Source organism: Coenobita brevimanus, unplaced genomic scaffold, assembly GCF_032717465.1.
Source record: "Coenobita brevimanus isolate Jiangsu-jjx unplaced genomic scaffold, ASM3271746v2 jjx.HiC_scaffold_159, whole genome shotgun sequence".
Lineage (NCBI taxonomy): Eukaryota > Metazoa > Arthropoda > Malacostraca > Decapoda > Coenobitidae > Coenobita > Coenobita brevimanus.
In genome coordinates this window covers 1,864-22,699 of record NW_027642438.1, presented here as the reverse complement: position 1 = coordinate 22,699, position 20,836 = coordinate 1,864, and the positions used below count along the sequence as shown (strand labels likewise).

The window sequence follows — 20,836 nt, the reverse complement described above, 5'->3', positions numbered from 1 at the left end:
TATCTGACTTATGTAATACTTTTTTTTTATTTTAACCCTACTGAGCTATTGACTATATGAATTTACCTCTGTGCAGTCTATCAGTCAGCCCATCTGTCTGCCTATTAATCTATCTTTGTCTTTCTAATGTGCCTGTCTATTTATATCAGGCACCTTAATGGAGGGATGGAGTGGTCTATGAGAGAGGGGGTGTGAGCTGGGAGCAGGGCAAGATGGCAGGGGACAGGGCAACGTGAAGGCGATTTGTTTGTGGTCACCCCTTACAGGTTTAAGGCGTTTGGCGATAGATAGATAGATCGACCTTTATCAATGATGGGTTTGTTACGAACAAATCACCATGTCATCCTGTCCCCTGCCATCATGCTGCCCTCCCTCCACTACTTAAATTTCAACAACTCACCTCTCAATGACTCCCTTCATCCTTTCTCTTCACCAGTGGTCGGTTTACGCCTTAACAAAAAATTTCTAGGAGCAACCAGACAGATGACCGCTTTATGGCACTCACTGCATTCATGCCCTGATGAGCCTAGGGTTACAGCAAGTCTGGCACATACAACCTACAGTAGCTACCTACAAACCCTCAACCACTCATCTGTACTCAAGGTGCCACAGACTTCACAGTGAATTTTCCTTAATTATCATTCACATTATACTACAAACAGAAATTGTGTTATTAAAACTATATACAGTTTTTATTGTTAAGTAACCATAATTTGAAATGTCAAATGGACCCATCACCTGCAGACCAGCAACCGTCCCTGCAGGGCCATCCCTTTACTGGATGGATGTTGCATCTGTCGCCCCACACAGTTAGAAGTGGCACCTTATCAGGCTCCACATAACCTTGCCAGAGGGAGATGCCTTCTTGTGTGGCACTGATATAACAAGGCAGCTGTTCTACCCCTCATCTCCCTCCTTATCCCCTGAAAAATGGACTACAAGCAGGAAACATGTCATATGTGACATGTGATTCCACCCATTCCAAATCTATGCTGACAGCTGAAGTGATGTCCTGATATAAGCTTAGGATGTGATGATGTTTGGCAGTGGTGGTGTTAATGAGGGTGGTGCTGATGTTCATCAAGCACAGTACTAAATACTTGAAGTATGCTATGTCAAAAATAAAGCAATATAGCTCAGTGATACATTCAAGTTCAGTAACATTAAAAATTTATTATTCTTAATGATCTGTGTACACAGATGAATACGCAGGAGGCACAGACAGGACCAGATATGTGGAAAATGAACAAAATAATTAACTCTGGTATGAACACTGTTTACACCTCTGATATAACTTAGCTAATTGAGCACTTAATGTTTGTGTAATGTTAGCCACAACTCACTCCCTGTCCTCCAAAAGAGGTTAGTTTCAGCCTCCAGTCCATTGGGTTCATGTCCAAATGAGCTTAGGGGATGCACCAGCACTGTCTGGCAATTGCTTGGCAATATTAGTTGTCAGTGGGGAACCTTTCAAGGTCTGAGTTATGAAACCATCTTGAATTTACTCTTGAATCTTGAGGGACATCTTATGTATCTTACTTTGGCCCATGTCAAAACTTTTACTCACCACTGGGAACCTCCAGAGGTCTACAGGCTAATTTTTCACTGAAGTAAGCTTCAAATGTTGAATATTCCAGTGAAGATTATCATACTTCCATATTCTGATACTGTCAGCTGTGAGGGAGGTGAGAGAGAGAGGGAGACGACCAACAAAATAACATTAACACTGACCAACACAAGCCAAGTTCTTCTGACTACATATCCCAGGAATGATGTGAACAATTCTGAGTGACCAATTTGTCCATCCATCCATCCATCATCCAATCCTATGTTGCCCCATGAGGAGCGTAGAAGCCCGGGGCTAGGCAGTTGGTCCTGACGTTTAAGATGAGACCAATTCGTATGGTAAAATATTCCGAACTCGTGCGGTGCAGACACACACACTAACCCTGTGCTTCATTACCTCTGCCAAAGAGGTTATATTTTTGGCTCTCTTTGTCTGTGTCTGTCTGTCTGTCTAACTGTTAGCAACATTATAGAAAAATGTGAATGGAACTGCACCAAATAATGATTACTGACTGAGGACCAGCAAAGGAACAAATGATTAAATTTTGGAAACAAACAGATCAAAGGTCAAGGTCAAAAAGGGTGGTGGTGCTACCTGGGCAGAAGTATGCACTCCCTGAGTGCTGTTGTTTCACCATGTCAATTACATACTTCAGGCAAGTGTGTCAGCGGCCTTATGTGTACAATCAACATGACGTTACCTAGGCCCATGTGGCTCATGATTTTGTAGACAGGTGAAGTGTATATGAGTGGTCCAGGTTGGTGGAGCCTATGGGTGTGTCTAGTGAGGGAGAGAGTGAGTTACCCAAGCACCACAGTGATACACCACACACCTGCCATGCATAGACAAAAAAATCTGTGCTAGACTCTACCCCATTAAAAAAAAAAAAAAAAAAAAAAAAAAAAAATTTGGTATAACTCCACTTTTTAAAAGCTACAAATATTTTGGTACCCTTTGGCAATTTATACACAACTTGAGCATACTGTGAAAAATGATCTGGTGCTAAATAATTCTTTGCCAATGCTGCCAGAATATATCTTGATACATATTTTCACTGCTTGTTCTATCCCAAACATCTTTGCTTTTCCTGCCTTTCTCCTGCCCTACTCTACCCTAACCTACTCACCTTTTCATCGTGCAGTCCTGATGCAACCATATAGGCGTCTCCAATGATCTCCATCTTGTACACTTTGTAGAGTTCGATACGAGAGACGAACATCTTGTAAGGTGCATTGAGGAGCGAGATGACCTGTTGATATACAAGCAGGGAGAGAGTTGGTGTTGGTGTTGTTCATCAACCTGTCTGCCTGGCTGAGCTGGCAAGTGGTCTGGGAGAGTTTGTGAAAACTATGAGAAGGATTTAATTGATGTACTTTATTATCTTGTGGTAGGTGGTGGTGACCATCATCCACTCACTTGATGTAGTGCTGCCTACTTACTCCTTCACCTTTATCATTCTTTCTCTGTGTCTGCCTGCCTCACCTTCCCATTTCCCTCATTTTTCCTGTCATTTTTTATTCCTCCTCTTTCCTTAACAGAAGGCTTTACATTGCATGACAAGCCTAATGGCTGCCTGTAAGCCAGGAAACCACTTACAAAGCTGGGTGGTAACCATATAACCAACCCACACGTGTTACCTACGTGTCCACAAGTGGTTTGGCGGAGAGTTAGTGCACCTCCCCGTAAACAACTAACTCAAATAGCCACCCCTTACGGGATTATGGCGTCTGGCTTTAGGTGGATAGACAGTGATGCAGAAATGAACAGTATGCAATGTGAGCTGAAAGAGATGGTATCGTATCATGTTAATATCATCTAACTGGTTTTCTTTTATGTAGCTAATGTATTACGAGAGATGGCATTTGTGTTAAGACTGGTGAAGGAGAGTAAGAAGAAAGTGGATGAAGAGTTTGGGAGGAATCTGAGTGTGAAATGGAGGGAGAGTAAGAAATTGTTTTGGAAGGAGGTAAATAAAGTAAGGCAGTGTGAAAGGGGAAATAGCAGGGGAGTGAAAGATAGGAATAATAGATTGTTGGTGGAGAAGAGAGAGAAATTGAGGAGATGGAAGGAGCACTTTGAGGAATTGTTGAATGTAGAAAGTGAGAGCAGTGTGAGTATAAGTGGTTGGAGAATGGCTGGGAGAAGAAGAGATGAGAAGAGGGAGGAAGATATCAGTAGGGCGGAAGAAGTGGAAGCGATGAAGATCAAATTGGGAAAGGCCCCAGGAATTGATGGAGTGTGTGGTGAAATGCTGAGGTGTGGGGATGAGATTGTTGTGGAGTGGATATGGAAGTTGTGTAGATTGGCTTGGGAAGAGGGAAGGGTTCCAGAGGACTGGAAATCAGGTATAATTGTTCCTTTATACAAAGGAAAAGGGGAGAGAGAAGTATGTGGTAACCATAGGGAAATTTCCCTTCTTAGTGTGACTGGTAAAATATATGGTAGAATACTCATTGATAGGGTTAGGCATATGACAGAGGAGCTAGTTGGAGAAGAAAAAGGGGGATTTAGGAAGGAAAAAGGGTGTGTAGATCAGATATTTGTTCTAAGATGTTTAGTGGAAAAGTATCTAGAGAAGGGAAAGAAAGTGTATGCTGCCTTCATGGACTTGGAGAAAGCTTATGACAGAATAGATAGGCAAGGTATGTGGAAGGTATTAAGAATATATGGAGTGGAGGGGAAATTGTTGAGTGCTGTGAAGAGTATGTACGAAGGAGCTAGGGCTATGGTGAGAGTGGATGGTGAGCTGAGTGAGTTCTTTGATCTCAATGTAGGACTGAAACAGGGTTGTGTGATGTCTCTATGGCTGTTTAATATATACATGGATGGGGTTGTAAAGGAGGTGCAAGGTAGGGCAGTGGATGTGGGGGTGGCTCTAATGAATGAGGGTGAGAGTTGGAAGATTCCGGTGTTGCTGTTTGCTGATGATACAGTATTGTTGAGTGAAGATGAATGGGAGTTGCAAGGTTTGGTGAATGAATTTGGGACAGTGTGTAGGAGGAGGAAGCTGAAAGTTAATGTAAACAAAAGTAAAATTATGGTGTTTGAGAGGAATGAAGTCACAGAATGTACAGTGAGGTTGGATGGTGAGGATATGGAGAATGTGAGTGCATTCAAGTACTTGGGTAGTGTGATGAGTAAGGCTGGAACTTTGGGGGATGAAGTGTGTGACAGGGTACAGCAGGGAAGGAAGGTTGTTGGTTCACTGAAAGCAGTGATGAGAAATAGAGAGGTGAGTATAGAAGTTAAGAAGTCACTGCATGATAGTATTGTGATCCCTACCCTGATGTATGGAAGTGAGGCGTGGACCTTGCAAGAGGGGAACAAGTCAAGAGTGAGAGCAGTGGAAATGAGTTACTTGAGAGGGGCATGTGGAGTGACATGGAGGGACAGGTTGACGAATGAAGAAGTGAAGGAACGTTGTGGAGTACATGTGGATGTGGTTGAGAAGATTAGGAGAAATACACTGAGGTGGTTTGGACATGTGGAGAGAATGGAGAATGAACGTGTATGTAGGTGAGGTGGAGGGAGGCAGAGGTAGGGGTAGACCGAGGATGAGGTGGAGGGATGGAGTTGAGAGGTATATGAGGGAGGGGTGGGTGGGTTGGAGGAGGGTAGTCAAATGGTGGGTGACAGAGCGACTTGGAGGCGTTTTGTCTGCGGCCACCCTTTGCGGGATTAGGGCGTCGGGCTATAGATATATATATATATATATTTTTAATGCAGATAACATATTCTGAGGGATAGTACTGTGTTAGTACAATCTATCAAGGTGTAATGTATGTAGATAGTCCTAATGTGTTAGAAGGTATGATACTTGTGTCAATCTGATCTTTGTAGTTTTATGTTGATACAGTAGCATGAGAAATGGCAGTTTTCATTATGGTATCCTCTATACACTTTCCCTGTGTGCAGATACTGTATTACTAGCTTGGTTTCATCTGAGAGAACTGGGGAACTGAGTCATCTATCTATCTATCTATTGCCAGACGCCTCAATCCCGTTTGGGGTGGCCACAAACAAATAGCCTCCACATCGCCTTGTCCCCCGCCATTTCACTGCCCTGCTCCCAACTCTCACCCCCCTCTCTTATATACCTCTCCACCCCATCCCTCCATCTCATCCTCAGCCTCCCCTTCCCTCTTCCTCCCTCCACCTCACTCACATACACTCTCTTCGTCAGTCTTTCACCCTCCATCCTCTCCACATGGCCAAACCACCTCAATGTGTTCCTCATAACGCTTCCTATCACATCCACATCCACACCACAACGCTCCTTTATATCCTCATTCGTCAGCCTGTCTCTCCTTGTGACTCCACAGGGTCCTCTTAAATAACTCATTTCCACTGCTCTCACTCTTGACTTGTGTCCTTCCAACAACGTCCAAGCTTCACTTCCATACGTTGGCGTTGGTATCACAATACTGTCATGTAGTAACTTTTTCACTTCCATGCTCACTTCCCTGTTTCTTATCACTGCTTTCAAGGAACCAGCAACCTTTCTTCCCTGCTGTACTTTTTCAAGCACTTCATCCTCCAAACCTCCATCCTTACTCATCACACTACCCAAGTACTTAAATGTACTCACATTTTCCAATTCCTCACCATCCAACCTCGCTGTACATTCACTGACTTCACCTCTCTCAAAGACTATCACTTTACTCTTCCCTACATTCACCTTTAGATTCCGTTTCTTACACACTCTCCCAAACTCATCCACCAAGCCTTGCAGCTCCCCTTCGTCTTCACTCAACAACACAGTATCATCTGCAAACAACAGTACAGGGAGTTTCCAAACACTATCCTCTCTCACCAGGGGCACTCCAACATCCACTACCTTACCTTGTACCTCTTTTATTTCCCCATCCATGTACAGATTGAACAACCATGGAGACATGACACATCTCTGTTTCAACCCAACCTTCAAAGAGAAATTCACTTAGTTCACCATCAACACGCACTGCAGCCTTAGCACCATCATACATACTCTTCACAGCATTCAACAACTTCCAATCTACTCCATATATTCTTAATACTTTCCACAATCCTTGTCTATCCACCCTGTCATATGCTTTCTCCAAATCCATGAAAGCCGCATACAACTTCTTTCCTTTCTCTAGAAACTTTTCCACTAAAGATCTAAGAATGAGTCATGGCACCATTAAATTTAATGAGTCTTTTCTGTCCAACTCTAATGAAAGAATTAACAGATACTTCCAGTCCTTCATGAATGCAACAGGTCAACTCTGGAACTGTCTTCCTTTTCCTGTATTTCACGCCAGTCTTTTCAGCACACTGTGTCTTGGTATCTCTAAAATCTAAATGAACAGATTTTGAATTAATCACTTCTTATTTTTTCCTGAAGAGAACAATTTTATAGGCTTTCAGCCTCTGCTTCCTTCTTCCCTGGCTAAACAAACAGAAGAAAAAAATAAAATGGAGGATAGACAACTTATTATAATTTTTTTTGTTCATGGCACCTTCAGAGTTCCACCACAGAGCAGCGTTGTTTCAATTTGTTTATACAGGCTCCAACATGCTTAATGTGTTGGCCTTTGTCACTTTATGGTTCTCCATCCTGCTTGATTTCTAACAGCCTCTGTTCAGTCCCTTATCCCTGGGGTCACAATGTATGACTTCATCCCACCGTTTCTTTTCTCTCTCTCTCTCTCTCTTTTTTTTTTTTTTTTTTTCATCTCACAACTCTACACTGTGTGGTAATGTATGTGTTCAATATCTCTCTATCTGTTTATGTATTTATCTAAATGTACCTATATGTGCATGTAAATATGGTTGTATATGAATACATATGTATAAATGTGGCTCTGTGTATGTGAATTTCAATGTGACTATGCATATCAAAACATGACTATATGTATGTGTACATAAATGTGCCTGTATCTGTACGTATATGTACAGTAAATGTGCCTATATGTGTATAAGTATGGTACGTAAATTTGGCTGTATGTGTACGTGTATGCAAATGTGCACGTATATGGACCTGTATGTGCATGTGTACATGCATATGCCTGCATGTGTATGTGTATGTAAATGTGCATGCATATACGAGGTCTATTCAGAGGGTATCTAACCTTAGACATGACAAGCTTAGAGCAAATCCTGTATAATACAGTTAGGTAAATTAGGTAGGTAAATACACACACACACAAAATCATCAAGGTGGCTACTTACTTGATAGTGGAAGCAGTTGACTGAGAAGTGGATGACCGTCAAAACAGGTATTTTCAACAACGGAGATTCCATGACCATGAAGCTTCCATAAGGCAGATTCAATGTCAGAACCTGAAGAATATATTATAAATTAACACTTTTCATCCAAGACCCTTGATTAATTCACTGACCCTCAGGTGATAACTATCTTTAGTTAGTATCATGTGATTTTATTCAACCCAAGCAAGGCCTCGTATGTTGGGAGTCGGGACTTATAATCGCACCTCCAGTTTGAAATGCCTATTCTAAGCTGAGAATAAAATGGTTAGAAGATGTTAAGAATAAAATTAAAAAGACACTGGCAGGAATAAACTGAGCGAGATAAAGTGAACAGAAACATGTGATGGTAACACGATTAAAATCACCTTTGGGTAATCAGTCCGATCACCTGGCACTATCGTGCATAAATTAAGTCTATCATGCTGATAGGGTAAAAAAAAAAATTCCTGTAAGCTGAATATAACTGCTCTTTTTACAAGGAATAATGCTGCAGAGGGATGCCTTCATATGGTGTGGAACATGTATAGTTGGACAGCTCCCCTCCTGGGTCTACAAACACCCCTAATCCCCTCCCTATCCACCAAAGTGATGGTAAAATACACAAGCAATTTCAATCTTCAGTCCACCAGGTTCACACACATACACACGTTTTCGTTTTTAAAGGCTCCAACATGCTTGCATGTGTCGGCCTTGGTCACCTAATGGCGGCTCTCCACGCTGTACGATCCATTGCAGCCTCCCTGTTCAGTCCCTTAACCCTAAGGTCACACTTAATGACCTCGTCCCATGTCTTTCTCGGTCTACCCCTCATAACCCCACCCCCAATATTAACACTTCTCACCTTCCTCACCCAATTATCATCCCCCATCCTCTTCACATGTCCAAACCATCTCAGTCTACCTCTCCTCATCACAACACCAATACACTCCAGTCCCATCCTACCTCTCAACTCTTCCATTGTAAACCAAGCCCCTCCAGGCCTTGGAGGCAGGGACGCATTGCACATCCACCTAATCATTGTCATTTCTGTACGTCTGAGCCGGCGAATATCTTCCTCCTTCACTGCCATACAGCATTACACTCCTAACACATGCTGCATACAAAGACCCCTTAGCACGTAGGGAGAGCCCTCTCAATGTCAGGAGAGGCAAGAGCTCCCTGAACTTCTTCCAACCACTTCTCACCCTAGCCACAGAGCTACCTCCAGCACACAACATGTCTCCCAAATAACAAAACTCTTCCACACACTCAAGAGATTCACCAGCAAGTTCAATCCTTTCACGTCTGACAATCTCCACCTGCTCACCCCGGCACGCCATACACATAAAATCAGCATTATCTCGTAGTCTACCTCTGATACCACTACATCTCTTATGCACCCATTTATCACACACACTGCACAAGATGGAATTACTTCCCACGCCCTTGTGGCAAACTGCACATGGCCACTCTCCCTCGTCTTTGACAGTACCGCCACCAACCCTAGATATCATCACTTTTGTTTTATCTGCATTTACCCTTAAACCCTTTTGCCCCATACCATCTCTCCACTTCCTAAACCTTTCCTCCGCCTCCCTTTCATTCTCTGCAATCAAAACCAAATCATCAGCATACAACAACTCCCACGGGAGTCCGTTTCTAAAGTCACGTGAAATGGCTTCAAGTACCATGATAAACAACATGGGACTCAAGACTGACCCCTGATGCACACCAACATTCACAGAAAACTCATCACTCAAATCTCCATTCACTCTCACCTGGGTGTGAGCACCCACATACATGGCCATAACCACCCTAACCAGCCACTCCTCCAAGCCAAGCTTTCTCATTGCCCACTTCACCACCTCTGTAGGGACTCTGTCAAAGGCCTTTTCCAAATCAACAAAAAACAAAATAAAGATCCCTTCTCCTACCAATACATTTTTCCTGAAGCTGTCAAACAATGAATATGGCATCAGTGGTCCCCCTACCTGGCATAAACCCAAACTGCATCTCATCAATATTCACTCTCTCTAATCATACCTTCTAAAACTCTCACCATTACCTTCATTATCTGATCTAAAAGCTTTATACCTCTGTAATTTCCTCATTCCAGGGCATCACCCTTCCCTTTATACACATTTACAATTACACTCTTCAGCCAATCATCTGGGACAACACACTCATAAATAATCCTATTTATCAGGTCAGTGACTAAACTCACCCCTGTATCGCCTGAGGCCTTCAACATTTCGGCAGTCAACCCTGACACACCTGCTGCCTTCCCCACCCTCATCCTGCCTATTGCCTCACTCACAGTAGCAGCATCAATCAAAGGGCAAGGGCCAGACACTGGATCTGCTGGCTCCAAACCTTCTCTGTCCCAGTCAAACTCCTTCATTCAACAACCGGTTATAATGCTCTCTCCATGCATCTTTAATATCCTCACTGTTCAGCAGTACCCTTACTTCATCATTCTTCACACACTGCTCACCTATAATATCCCGATTATCCCTCTTCACCTGACCTGCCACCCTAAATATCATATTTTTCCTTTCCCCATGATTTAGGTTATCAATTAAAAGTCTCTGTGACTCAGACTTTGCCCTGTACCTGGTATACCTCTCTTTTAGCCCTATGCTTGGCAGCCAAAAATTCCTCTTTGCTACCAACCTTCTTCCATTCCCTGAAAAGCCTTCTTTTCTCCTTAACTGAAGCTTCTACACCCTCGTCCCACCACCAAGTTACTTTATGTCTTGGTGGTCCTCTTGCCCAACCGCATGTTACATCAGTAACTCTCAAGAGATTGTTCTTGAGGGCTCTGTACTGTTCATTAATGCCTCTGTCTACAGCTCCCTGTTCAGCCACCACTCTCCTCAACTTGCCATAGAAGGCATCCCTTACTACTTGGTTTTTCAGCTTCCATATTTTCCTCCTAGGTACATAAGTCCCCTTTTTCATCAATCGTTCCTTAAGCACCATATCACAAATCAGTAGTTTGTGCTCCTGCACACACTCCTCACTTCCTATAACTTTAACATCCCTCACTAACCTCCTATCAGCCCTCCTAACCAGAAAATAATCTATCTGACTGCTATTTCCCCCAGACTCATACGTAATTAACCTACTGTCTCTTTTCCTAAAATACGTGTCGCACACAATCATGTCCGTTGCCTCCCCAAACTCGAGCATCCTTTCCCCTCTTGCACTCCTTCATAACCTTGTGCTCAGTGGCGGCGCCAAGGGGGGGCTTGCAATAATGAGCCAAGCCCCCCCATCAGCCCCCCCAATATTGCCAGATTCCAAAGGCGAATTTAGGCAGGACGTCCCTTATTTGAACTTTCAATTTTGTATTACTATTTACAAATAATACACAAAAGTTGACAAAACGAAGTGTTATAAGTTTAGGAAAAGATTCAAGACAATAGATTGAATCGTGATTATTATTTTTAGCTGTTAGCATTTAGCAGATTCTGAATTATAGTAATTTCACGGAAATTACGGAAAATTTATCAGTTGACTCAACTTCTAAGGAAAACTTCCAGCCTAGTTCTAATACTAAGGGTAACTTATGTTATAATATATTCTGTGAAATTCTTGTAATTCAGATGGTTAGTTTACATATCCTATAATGAAAATGATAAGTGAAAGTAAAATACAGCATTATTTTATTAAACTACATTAGCCATTCTTTTAGTGTATTACGACTGTACGATTATTATCTCGTCTTCAGAAATATAATTGAATGTCGATTATGTCATAATTCAAGGCAGGAAGTTAATAAATTTGAATATATTTGATTAAAATGAAGTAAAGGATTCACACTGCTATAGGGCCTACATGGTCCTAGGCTCCTAGCCTAGCCCAGCATTCACGAATCGAGTGCACGATGAGCCATTCCTGTTCGATTCCCGTCAGCTACCAGACCAGTCTACCACGCGACGCGGTTGTGTGTAGATCTCTGAGTCCGTTGGCTGTTAATTGCTTAGTGCAGTAGACACTGAATTACTGAGCAGCTGAGCTTATTAGTTGTGGTTTTCGTCTTGCACTGATTTACAGGTATGGTGTAAGTTGATTTTTTTCTACTTACAAATGTATATAGGCTACTATAAGATTATAAGAAGCTGTGGAAGGAAGAATAAAATAGTGTGAAAATATCTGGTCTGTTGTAATGCTAATATGCAGTTTTATGCTTCTGTGATCTGTGTGCTTGTTTATGCTGTTTTCCCTGTTTATGAAAGTAACTGATGGTGGTTTATCATATTTGATCACATAGGCCGGGTTGATCATGGAACGCTACCTGTTACCCAAGATTCCCAAGAAGAGGCTGTGAGATGATGATCCTCCTACAGACACACCTGCTGTTAATGAGGACCTGGACAGTGGTGATTGTGATTGTGAGTCTGCAGCCTTACTAGGTGAGGCTAGTGCAGAACCCCAGCCACAAGAGGGCACTTCTCACACCCATGGTGAGAAACTACTACCTGGACCCAAGGACCTGAGCCAGCTTCCAGATAGTGGTCCCACCTGTCCAGACTTGAAGAGATACCCAGCCACAGAATACAGTGGCCAGTCAAGGTCATTCAACAAGAACTGGCGTGATCATCATTCGTGGCTGGAGTACTCCACGACCCTAGATGCTGCATTCTGCTTTGCATGTCGTCATTTCGGTCATGTACACTTAAACAAATGTGAGAAGTCCTTCACCCATGACGGCTTTCGGAACTGGAAGAAGGCAACCTCATCTCTGAAGTCTCATGTTAATTCAGCAGGACACAAGTTTTCTATGCAAGCTTGGACAGAGTTTAAGATGCAGAAAGCAACCGGTTCTAGGATCCTACATGCTTTTAATACCAACCATGAAAAAACTGTAAAGGAAAACAGACATTACATTAGAGCAGTAATAGACGTACTGCTCTACACAGCCTGCCAAAATGTTGCCCAAAGAGGTCACAAGGAAGACACTGATTCTGGCAACAAAGGTAACTTCCTGGAACTGCTGGACCTGATTTCCAGGTATGATGACATTGTCAAAAAGAAACTGAGTGGTGGTCCTGGCAATGCTAAATATACGCACCACGATATCCAAAATGAACTGCTCGCCATCATAGCTTCAATAATCAGAGAGGACATCAGCAACGAGGTCCTAAGAGCAGAGCATTTTGCCCTAATGGTGGATGAGACCAAGGATGTCAGCAAACAAGAACAGCTGTCCATTGTGGTGAGGTATCTCCACAAACAGAGCCTTCATGAGGTGTTCCTTGACTTCACAGCAGCCAAGGGTCTGGATGCAGACTCATTGCTCAACAAGATCTTGGAGACCCTGGCCAAATGTGGTACTGACCACAACGCCTGCATTGGCCAGTGCTACGATGGAGCTGCAGTCATGTCAGGGCACATCAGTGGTATACAGGAGAGGTTTAGGAGAAAGGTACCACAGGCTGTGTATGTCCACTGTTATGCTCACAGGCTCAACCTTGTGCTCGTTGATTGTGTACACAATATCCAGGCTGCAGCAGAGTTTTTTGTGGCTATACAGAGCTTGTACAAGTTCTTCTCTACGTCAGTAGTACATGAAGAATTTATAAAGGCGCAAAAAGAATTAAATCCCACAAGGCAGCACATAGAGTTGAAGCAACTGTCTGACACAAGATGGACCTCCCAACATGCTGCTTGTCTGGCAGTGAAAAGAACCCTACCTGCCATAGTGACAACCTTGAAACGTCTCATGGAGGGAGACAATGCACACAGAGCCACTGAGGCAAAGGGCCTGTGCATCCTGCTAGATCAGCAATTTGTGACAATTCTGATGGCCATGGAAAAAGTGTTACTGATGACCAAACAACTGTCAAACCACCTCCAGTCACATGACCTTCAGCTGGCCTCTGCAGAGGACTTGATGCAGTCTGTCATGTCTGGACTGACAGAAATGAGGACTGAAGCTGCCTGGAAGGAGTTAGAGGAGGCTGCTGAGGATTTGTGCAAGGTAGTTGGGATACGCACTGAGACTGAGCGTCCAGGTAGACAACGATCTGCTCCCAGACACCTGGATGAATTCATCATAACATCCAGTACAGGTCAGAGGGATGGAGCTATACCAGATGCCAGGAGAAGGACCTTCTATGCCATCATAGATGGAATGCTCAATGAGCTGAGCAGGCGATTTTCATCTGATGCCTGTAATGTTCTGATGGGTGCTGCTGCCTTGAATCCTAAGCACATTACATTTCTGGACAAAAAAGCGCTCTCAGGAATGGCAGCAAATTATGGAGTGGCAGAGGGTGATCTTGCAGTGGAGGTCCACCAATTGACAAGACTAATAGCTAGGAAGAGAGACAATGGCCTGGAAGTGTCCACACCACTTGAGCTCGCAGCCATGCTGGAGTCAAACAAGGACACCTTTATAGATCCACCTAATCATTGTCATTTCTGTACGTCTGAGCCGGCGAATATCTTCCTCCTTCACTGCCATACAGCATTACACTCCTAACACATGCTGCATACAAAGACCCCTTAGCACGTAGGGAGAGCCCTCTCAATGTCAGGAGAGGCAAGAGCTCCCTGAACTTCTTCCAACCACTTCTCACCCTAGCCACAGAGCTACCTCCAGCACACAACATGTCTCCCAAATAACAAAACTCTTCCACACACTCAAGAGATTCACCAGCAAGTTCAATCCTTTCACGTCTGACAATCTCCACCTGCTCACCCCGGCACGCCATACACATAAAATCAGCATTATCTCGTAGTCTACCTCTGATACCACTACATCTCTTATGCACCCATTTATCACACACACTGCACAAGATGGAATTACTTCCCACGCCCTTGTGGCAAACTGCACATGGCCACTCTCCCTCGTCTTTGACAGTACCGCCACCAACCCTAGATATCATCACTTTTGTTTTATCTGCATTTACCCTTAAACCCTTTTGCCCCATACCATCTCTCCACTTCCTAAACCTTTCCTCCGCCTCCCTTTCATTCTCTGCAATCAAAACCAAATCATCAGCATACAACTACTCCCACGGGAGTCCGTTTCTAAAGTCACGTGAAATGGCTTCAAGTACCATGATAAACAACATGGGACTCAAGACTGACCCCTGATGCACACCAACATTCACAGAAAACTCATCACTCAAATCTCCATTCACTCTCACCTGGGTGTGAGCACCCACATACATGGCCATAACCACCCTAACCAGCCACTCCTCCAAGCCAAGCTTTCTCATTGCCCACTTCACCACCTCTGTAGGGACTCTGTCAAAGGCCTTTTCCAAATCAACAAAAACAAAATAAAGATCCCTTCTCCTACCAATACATTTTTCCTCAAGCTGTCAAACAATGAATATGGCATCAGTGGTCCCCCTACCTGGCATAAACCCAAACTGCATCTCATCAATATTCACTCTCTCTAATCATACCTTCTAAAACTCTCACCATTACCTTCATTATCTGATCTAAAAGCTTTATACCTCTGTAATTTCCTCATTCCAGGGCATCACCCTTCCCTTTATACACATTTACAATTACACTCTTCAGCCAATCATCTGGGACAACACACTCATAAATAATCCTATTTATCAGGTCAGTGACTAAACTCACCCCTGTATCGCCAGAGGCCTTCAACATTTCGGCAGTCAACCCTGACACACCTGCTGCCTTCCCCACCCTCATCCTGCCTATTGCCTCACTCACAGTAGCAGCATCAATCAAAGGGCAAGGGCCAGACACTGGATCTGCTGGCTCCAAACCTTCCCTGTCCCAGTCAAACTCCTTCATTCAACAACCGGTTATAATGCTCTCTCCATGCATCTTTAATATCCTCACTGTTCAGCAGTACCCTTACTTCATCATTCTTCACACACTGCTCACCTATAATATCCCGATTATCCCTCTTCACTTGACCTGCCACCCTAAATATCATATTTTTCCTTTCCCCATGATTTAGGTTATCAATTAAAAGTCTCTGTGACTCAGACTTTGCCCTGTACCTGGTATACCTCTCTTTTAGCCCTATGCTTGGCAGCCAAAAATTCCTCTTTGCTACCAACCTTCTTCCATTCCCTGAAAAGCCTTCTTTTCTCCTTAACTGAAGCTTCTACACCCTCGTCCCACCACCAAGTTACTTTATGTCTTGGTGGTCCTCTTGCCCAACCGCATGTTACATCAGTAACTCTCAAGAGATTGTTCTTGAGGGCTCTGTACTGTTCATTAATGCCTCTGTCTACAGCTCCCTGTTCAGCCACCACTCTCCTCAACTTGCCATAGAAGGCATCCCTTACTACTTGGTTTTTCAGCTTCCATATTTTCCTCCTAGGTACATAAGTCCCCTTTTTCATCAATCGTTCCTTAAGCACCATATCACAAATCAGTAGTTTGTGCTCCTGCACACACCTCCTCACTTCCTATAACTTTAACATCCCTCACTAACCTCCTATCAGCCCTCCCTAACCAGAAAATAATCTATCTGACTGCTATTTCCCCCAGACTCATACGTAATTAACCTACTGTCTCTTTTCCTAAAATACGTGTCGCACACAATCATGTCCGTTGCCTCCCCAAACTCGAGCATCCTTTCCCCTTCCCTCTTGCACTCCTTCATAACCTTGTGCTCAGTGGCGGCGCCAAGGGGGGGCTTGCAATAATGAGCCAAGGCCCCCATCAGCCCCAATATTGCCAGATTCCAAAGGCGAATTTAGGCAGGACGTCCCTTATTTGAACTTTCAATTTTGTATTACTATTTACAAATAATACACAAAAGTTGACAAAACGAAGTGTTATAAGTTTAGGAAAAGATTCAAGACAATAGATTGAATCGTGATTATTATTTTTAGCTGTTAGCATTTAGCAGATTCTGAATTATAGTAATTTCACGGAAATTACGGAAAATTTATCAGTTGACTCAACTTCTAAGGAAAACTTCCAGCCTAGTTCTAATACTAAGGGTAACTTATGTTATAATATATTCTGTGAAATTCTTGTAATTCAGATGGTTAGTTTACATATCCTATAATGAAAATGATAAGTGAAAGTAAAATACAGCATTATTTTATTAAACTACATTAGCCATTCTTTTAGTGTATTACGACTGTACGATTATTATCTCGTCTTCAGAAATATAATTGAATGTCGATTATGTCATAATTCAAGGCAGGAAGTTAATAAATTTGAATATATTTGATTAAAATGAAGTAAAGGATTCACACTGCTATAGGGCCTACATGGTCCTAGGCTCCTAGCCTAGCCCAGCATTCACGAATCGAGTGCACGATGAGCCATTCCTGTTCGATTCCCGTCAGCTACCAGACCAGTCTACCACGCGACGCGTTTGTGTGTAGATCTCTGAGTCCGTTGGCTGTTAATTGCTTAGTGCAGTAGACACTGAATTACTGAGCAGCTGAGCTTATTAGTTGTGGTTTTCGTCTTGCACTGATTTACAGGTATGGTGTAAGTTGATTTTTTTCTACTTACAAATGTATATAGGCTACTATAAGATTATAAGAAGCTGTGGAAGGAAGAATAAAATAGTGTGAAAATATCTGGTCTGTTGTAATGCTAATATGCAGTTTTATGCTTCTGTGATCTGTGTGCTTGTTTATGCTGTTTTCCCTGTTTATGAAAGTAACTGATGGTGGTTTATCATATTTGATCACATAGGCCGGAGTTGATCATGGAACGCTACCTGTTACCCAAGATTCCCAAGAAGAGGCTGTGAGATGATGATCACTCCTACAGACACACCTGCTGTTAATGAGGACCTGGACAGTGGTGATCGTGATTGTGAGTCTGCAGCCTTACTAGGTGAGGCTAGTGCAGAACCCCAGCCACAAGAGGGCACTTCTCACACCCATGGTGAGAAACTACTACCTGGACCCAAGGACCTGAGCCAGCTTCCAGATAGTGGTCCCACCTGTCCAGACTTGAAGAGATACCCAGCCACAGAATACAGTGGCCAGTCAAGGTCATTCAACAAGAACTGGCGTGATCATCATTCGTGGCTGGAGTACTCCACGACCCTAGATGCTGCATTCTGCTTTGCATGTCGTCATTTCGGTCATGTACACTTAAACAAATGTGAGAAGTCCTTCACCCATGACGGCTTTCGGAACTGGAAGAAGGCAACCTCATCTCTGAAGTCTCATGTTAATTCAGCAGGACACAAGTTTTCTATGCAAGCTTGGACAGAGTTTAAGATGCAGAAAGCAACCGGTTCTAGGATCCTACATGCTTTTAATACCAACCATGAAAAAACTGTAAAGGAAAACAGACATTACATTAGAGCAGTAATAGACGTACTGCTCTACACAGCCTGCCAAAATGTTGCCCAAAGAGGTCACAAGGAAGACACTGATTCTGGCAACAAAGGTAACTTCCTGGAACTGCTGGACCTGATTTCCAGGTATGATGACATTGTCAAAAAGAAACTGAGTGGTGGTCCTGGCAATGCTAAATATACGCACCACGATATCCAAAATGAACTGCTCGCCATCATAGCTTCAATAATCAGAGAGGACATCAGCAACGAGGTCCTAAGAGCAGAGCATTTTGCCTAATGGTGGATGAGACCAAGGATGTCAGCAAACAAGAACAGCTGTCCATTGTGGTGAGGTATCTCCACAAACAGAGCCTTCATGAGGTGTTCCTTGACTTCACAGCAGCCAAGGGTCTGGATGCAGACTCATTGCTCAACAAGATCTTGGAGACCCTGGCCAAATGTGGTACTGACCACAACGCCTGCATTGGCCAGTGCTACGATGGAGCTGCAGTCATGTCAGGGCACATCAGTGGTATACAGGAGAGGTTTAGGAGAAAGGTACCACAGGCTGTGTATGTCCACTGTTATGCTCACAGGCTCAACCTTGTGCTCGTTGATTGTGTACACAATATCCAGGCTGCAGCAGAGTTTTTTGTGGCTATACAGAGCTTGTACAAGTTCTTCTCTACGTCAGTAGTACATGAAGAATTTATAAAGGCGCAAAAAGAATTAAATCCCACAAGGCAGCACATAGAGTTGAAGCAACTGTCTGACACAAGATGGACCTCCCAACATGCTGCTTGTCTGGCAGTGAAAAGAACCCTACCTGCCATAGTGACAACCTTGAAACGTCTCATGGAGGGAGACAATGCACACAGAGCCACTGAGGCAAAGGGCCTGTGCATCCTGCTAGATCAGCAATTTGTGACAATTCTGATGGCCATGGAAAAAGTGTTACTGATGACCAAACAACTGTCAAACCACCTCCAGTCACATGACCTTCAGCTGGCCTCTGCAGAGGACTTGATGCAGTCTGTCATGTCTGGACTGACAGAAATGAGGACTGAAGCTGCCTGGAAGGAGTTAGAGGAGGCTGCTGAGGATTTGTGCAAGGTAGTTGGGATACGCACTGAGACTGAGCGTCCAGGTAGACAACGATCTGCTCCCAGACACCTGGATGAATTCATCATAACATCCAGTACAGGTCAGAGGGATGGAGCTATACCAGATGCCAGGAGAAGGACCTTCTATGCCATCATAGATGGAATGCTCAATGAGCTGAGCAGGCGATTTTCATCTGATGCCTGTAATGTTCTGATGGGTGCTGCTGCCTTGAATCCTAAGCACATTACATTTCTGGACAAAAAAGCGCTCTCAGGAATGGCAGCAAATTATGGAGTGGCAGAGGGTGATCTTGCAGTGGAGGTCCACCAATTGACAAGACTAATAGCTAGGAAGAGAGACAATGGCCTGGAAGTGTCCACACCACTTGAGCTCGCAGCCATGCTGGAGTCAAACAAGGACACCTTTATAGATCTGTATAAACTTGTATGCATTGCAGTGACCCTCCCTGTCACCTCAGCTGCCTGTGAGAGGAGCTTCTCATGTCTGAAACTCCTCAAGACATACTTGAGGAACAGCAGTGGCAACAACCGCACCAGCAACCTTGCTGTAATATCAATTAATTCTAGGAGGGCCAAACAGCTGAACATTGATGCCATTATAGACACATTTGCTGCCAATCACCAGAACAGGCGCATAGTTTTAAAGTAACGTGACAGTCGTTCCACCTTGATTTAAAAATTCTTCTGATTCTTCAGATTGTATTAACTTCATAACATAGAATTTTTTTCTGTCATGTTAACTGCTTGCTTACACATGATGTCTAAATTAATTGAGTTAAACTTCAATCTTATGGAATAAACTGGAAATAATAAATGTTATTATGTTGCGTATACATTAATCTGAATTTCCTTGCTAGTTTTATGTATTTCATTTGGCAGAATTTTTGATGAGATAAGAAATGTTATACATTAACACCGCAGTTTCAAAGAGTACAGGTGTCTAAAATGAACCTCAGTACATTCGGATATTATGAATATGTACATATCAATTTTCCATCAACACTTCAGTTTGATGACATTTTGTGAAGCCCCCCCACATTTTACCCCAGCCCCTCCTCAGCCCCCCAATGAAAATTTCCTGGCGCCGCCACTGCTTGTGCTGCTTCACCTACATGACCATTAAGGTCCCCTCCCACAACCACTATCTCATCATCCTGCATACCACCCACTACATGCATTAAATCATCCCAAAATCTATCTTTCTCTGCTTCATCCAATCCTGGCTGTGAAGCATATGCCGATATAATCACAGCTATCCTTCTACAGAACAGAATTTTCACTACCAATATCATATCGCTTGCTCTCATAATTCATTAACATATTCCACCCATTTCTCCACAACCATCACACCAACACCTCCATATCCGTCTGTCCCCCCTTGCCAAAACAACTTATAGCAACAGTCCTTCCCAACAATCTTTCTGGCTAATAAAAAAAAAAAACTGGACCACCAAATTCATGTCCAGATGGGCCTAGAGCCAAAACATAACAATGCAGACACATTCGGACACTTACTAGAGAATGAAGGCCGAAGGTGGAGTTTTGTTCCACTTTTTCTCTCACTTCCTCTTCTCCTGTATGACAAAGTCCATGAATGACAGTCAAAACAGCTCCTGAAAAAATAATTTCAGTTATAGAACCTTGATGAAGCTGAATAAAAATATCTGATGGCAGCAA

General features: G+C 43.3%; 1 protein-coding gene across 1 annotated transcript; it reads left to right on the top strand.

Moving 5' to 3' along the window:
* Positions 1-18,332: 18,332 nt before the first annotated feature.
* On the top strand, positions 18,333-19,808 carry LOC145389619 (zinc finger MYM-type protein 1-like). Its single transcript, XM_080264861.1, has one exon. It carries the CDS (start codon positions 18,333-18,335, stop codon positions 19,806-19,808), a length of 1,476 nt encoding a protein of 491 aa, XP_080120987.1.
* The last annotated feature ends 1,028 nt before the right edge of the window (positions 19,809-20,836 follow it).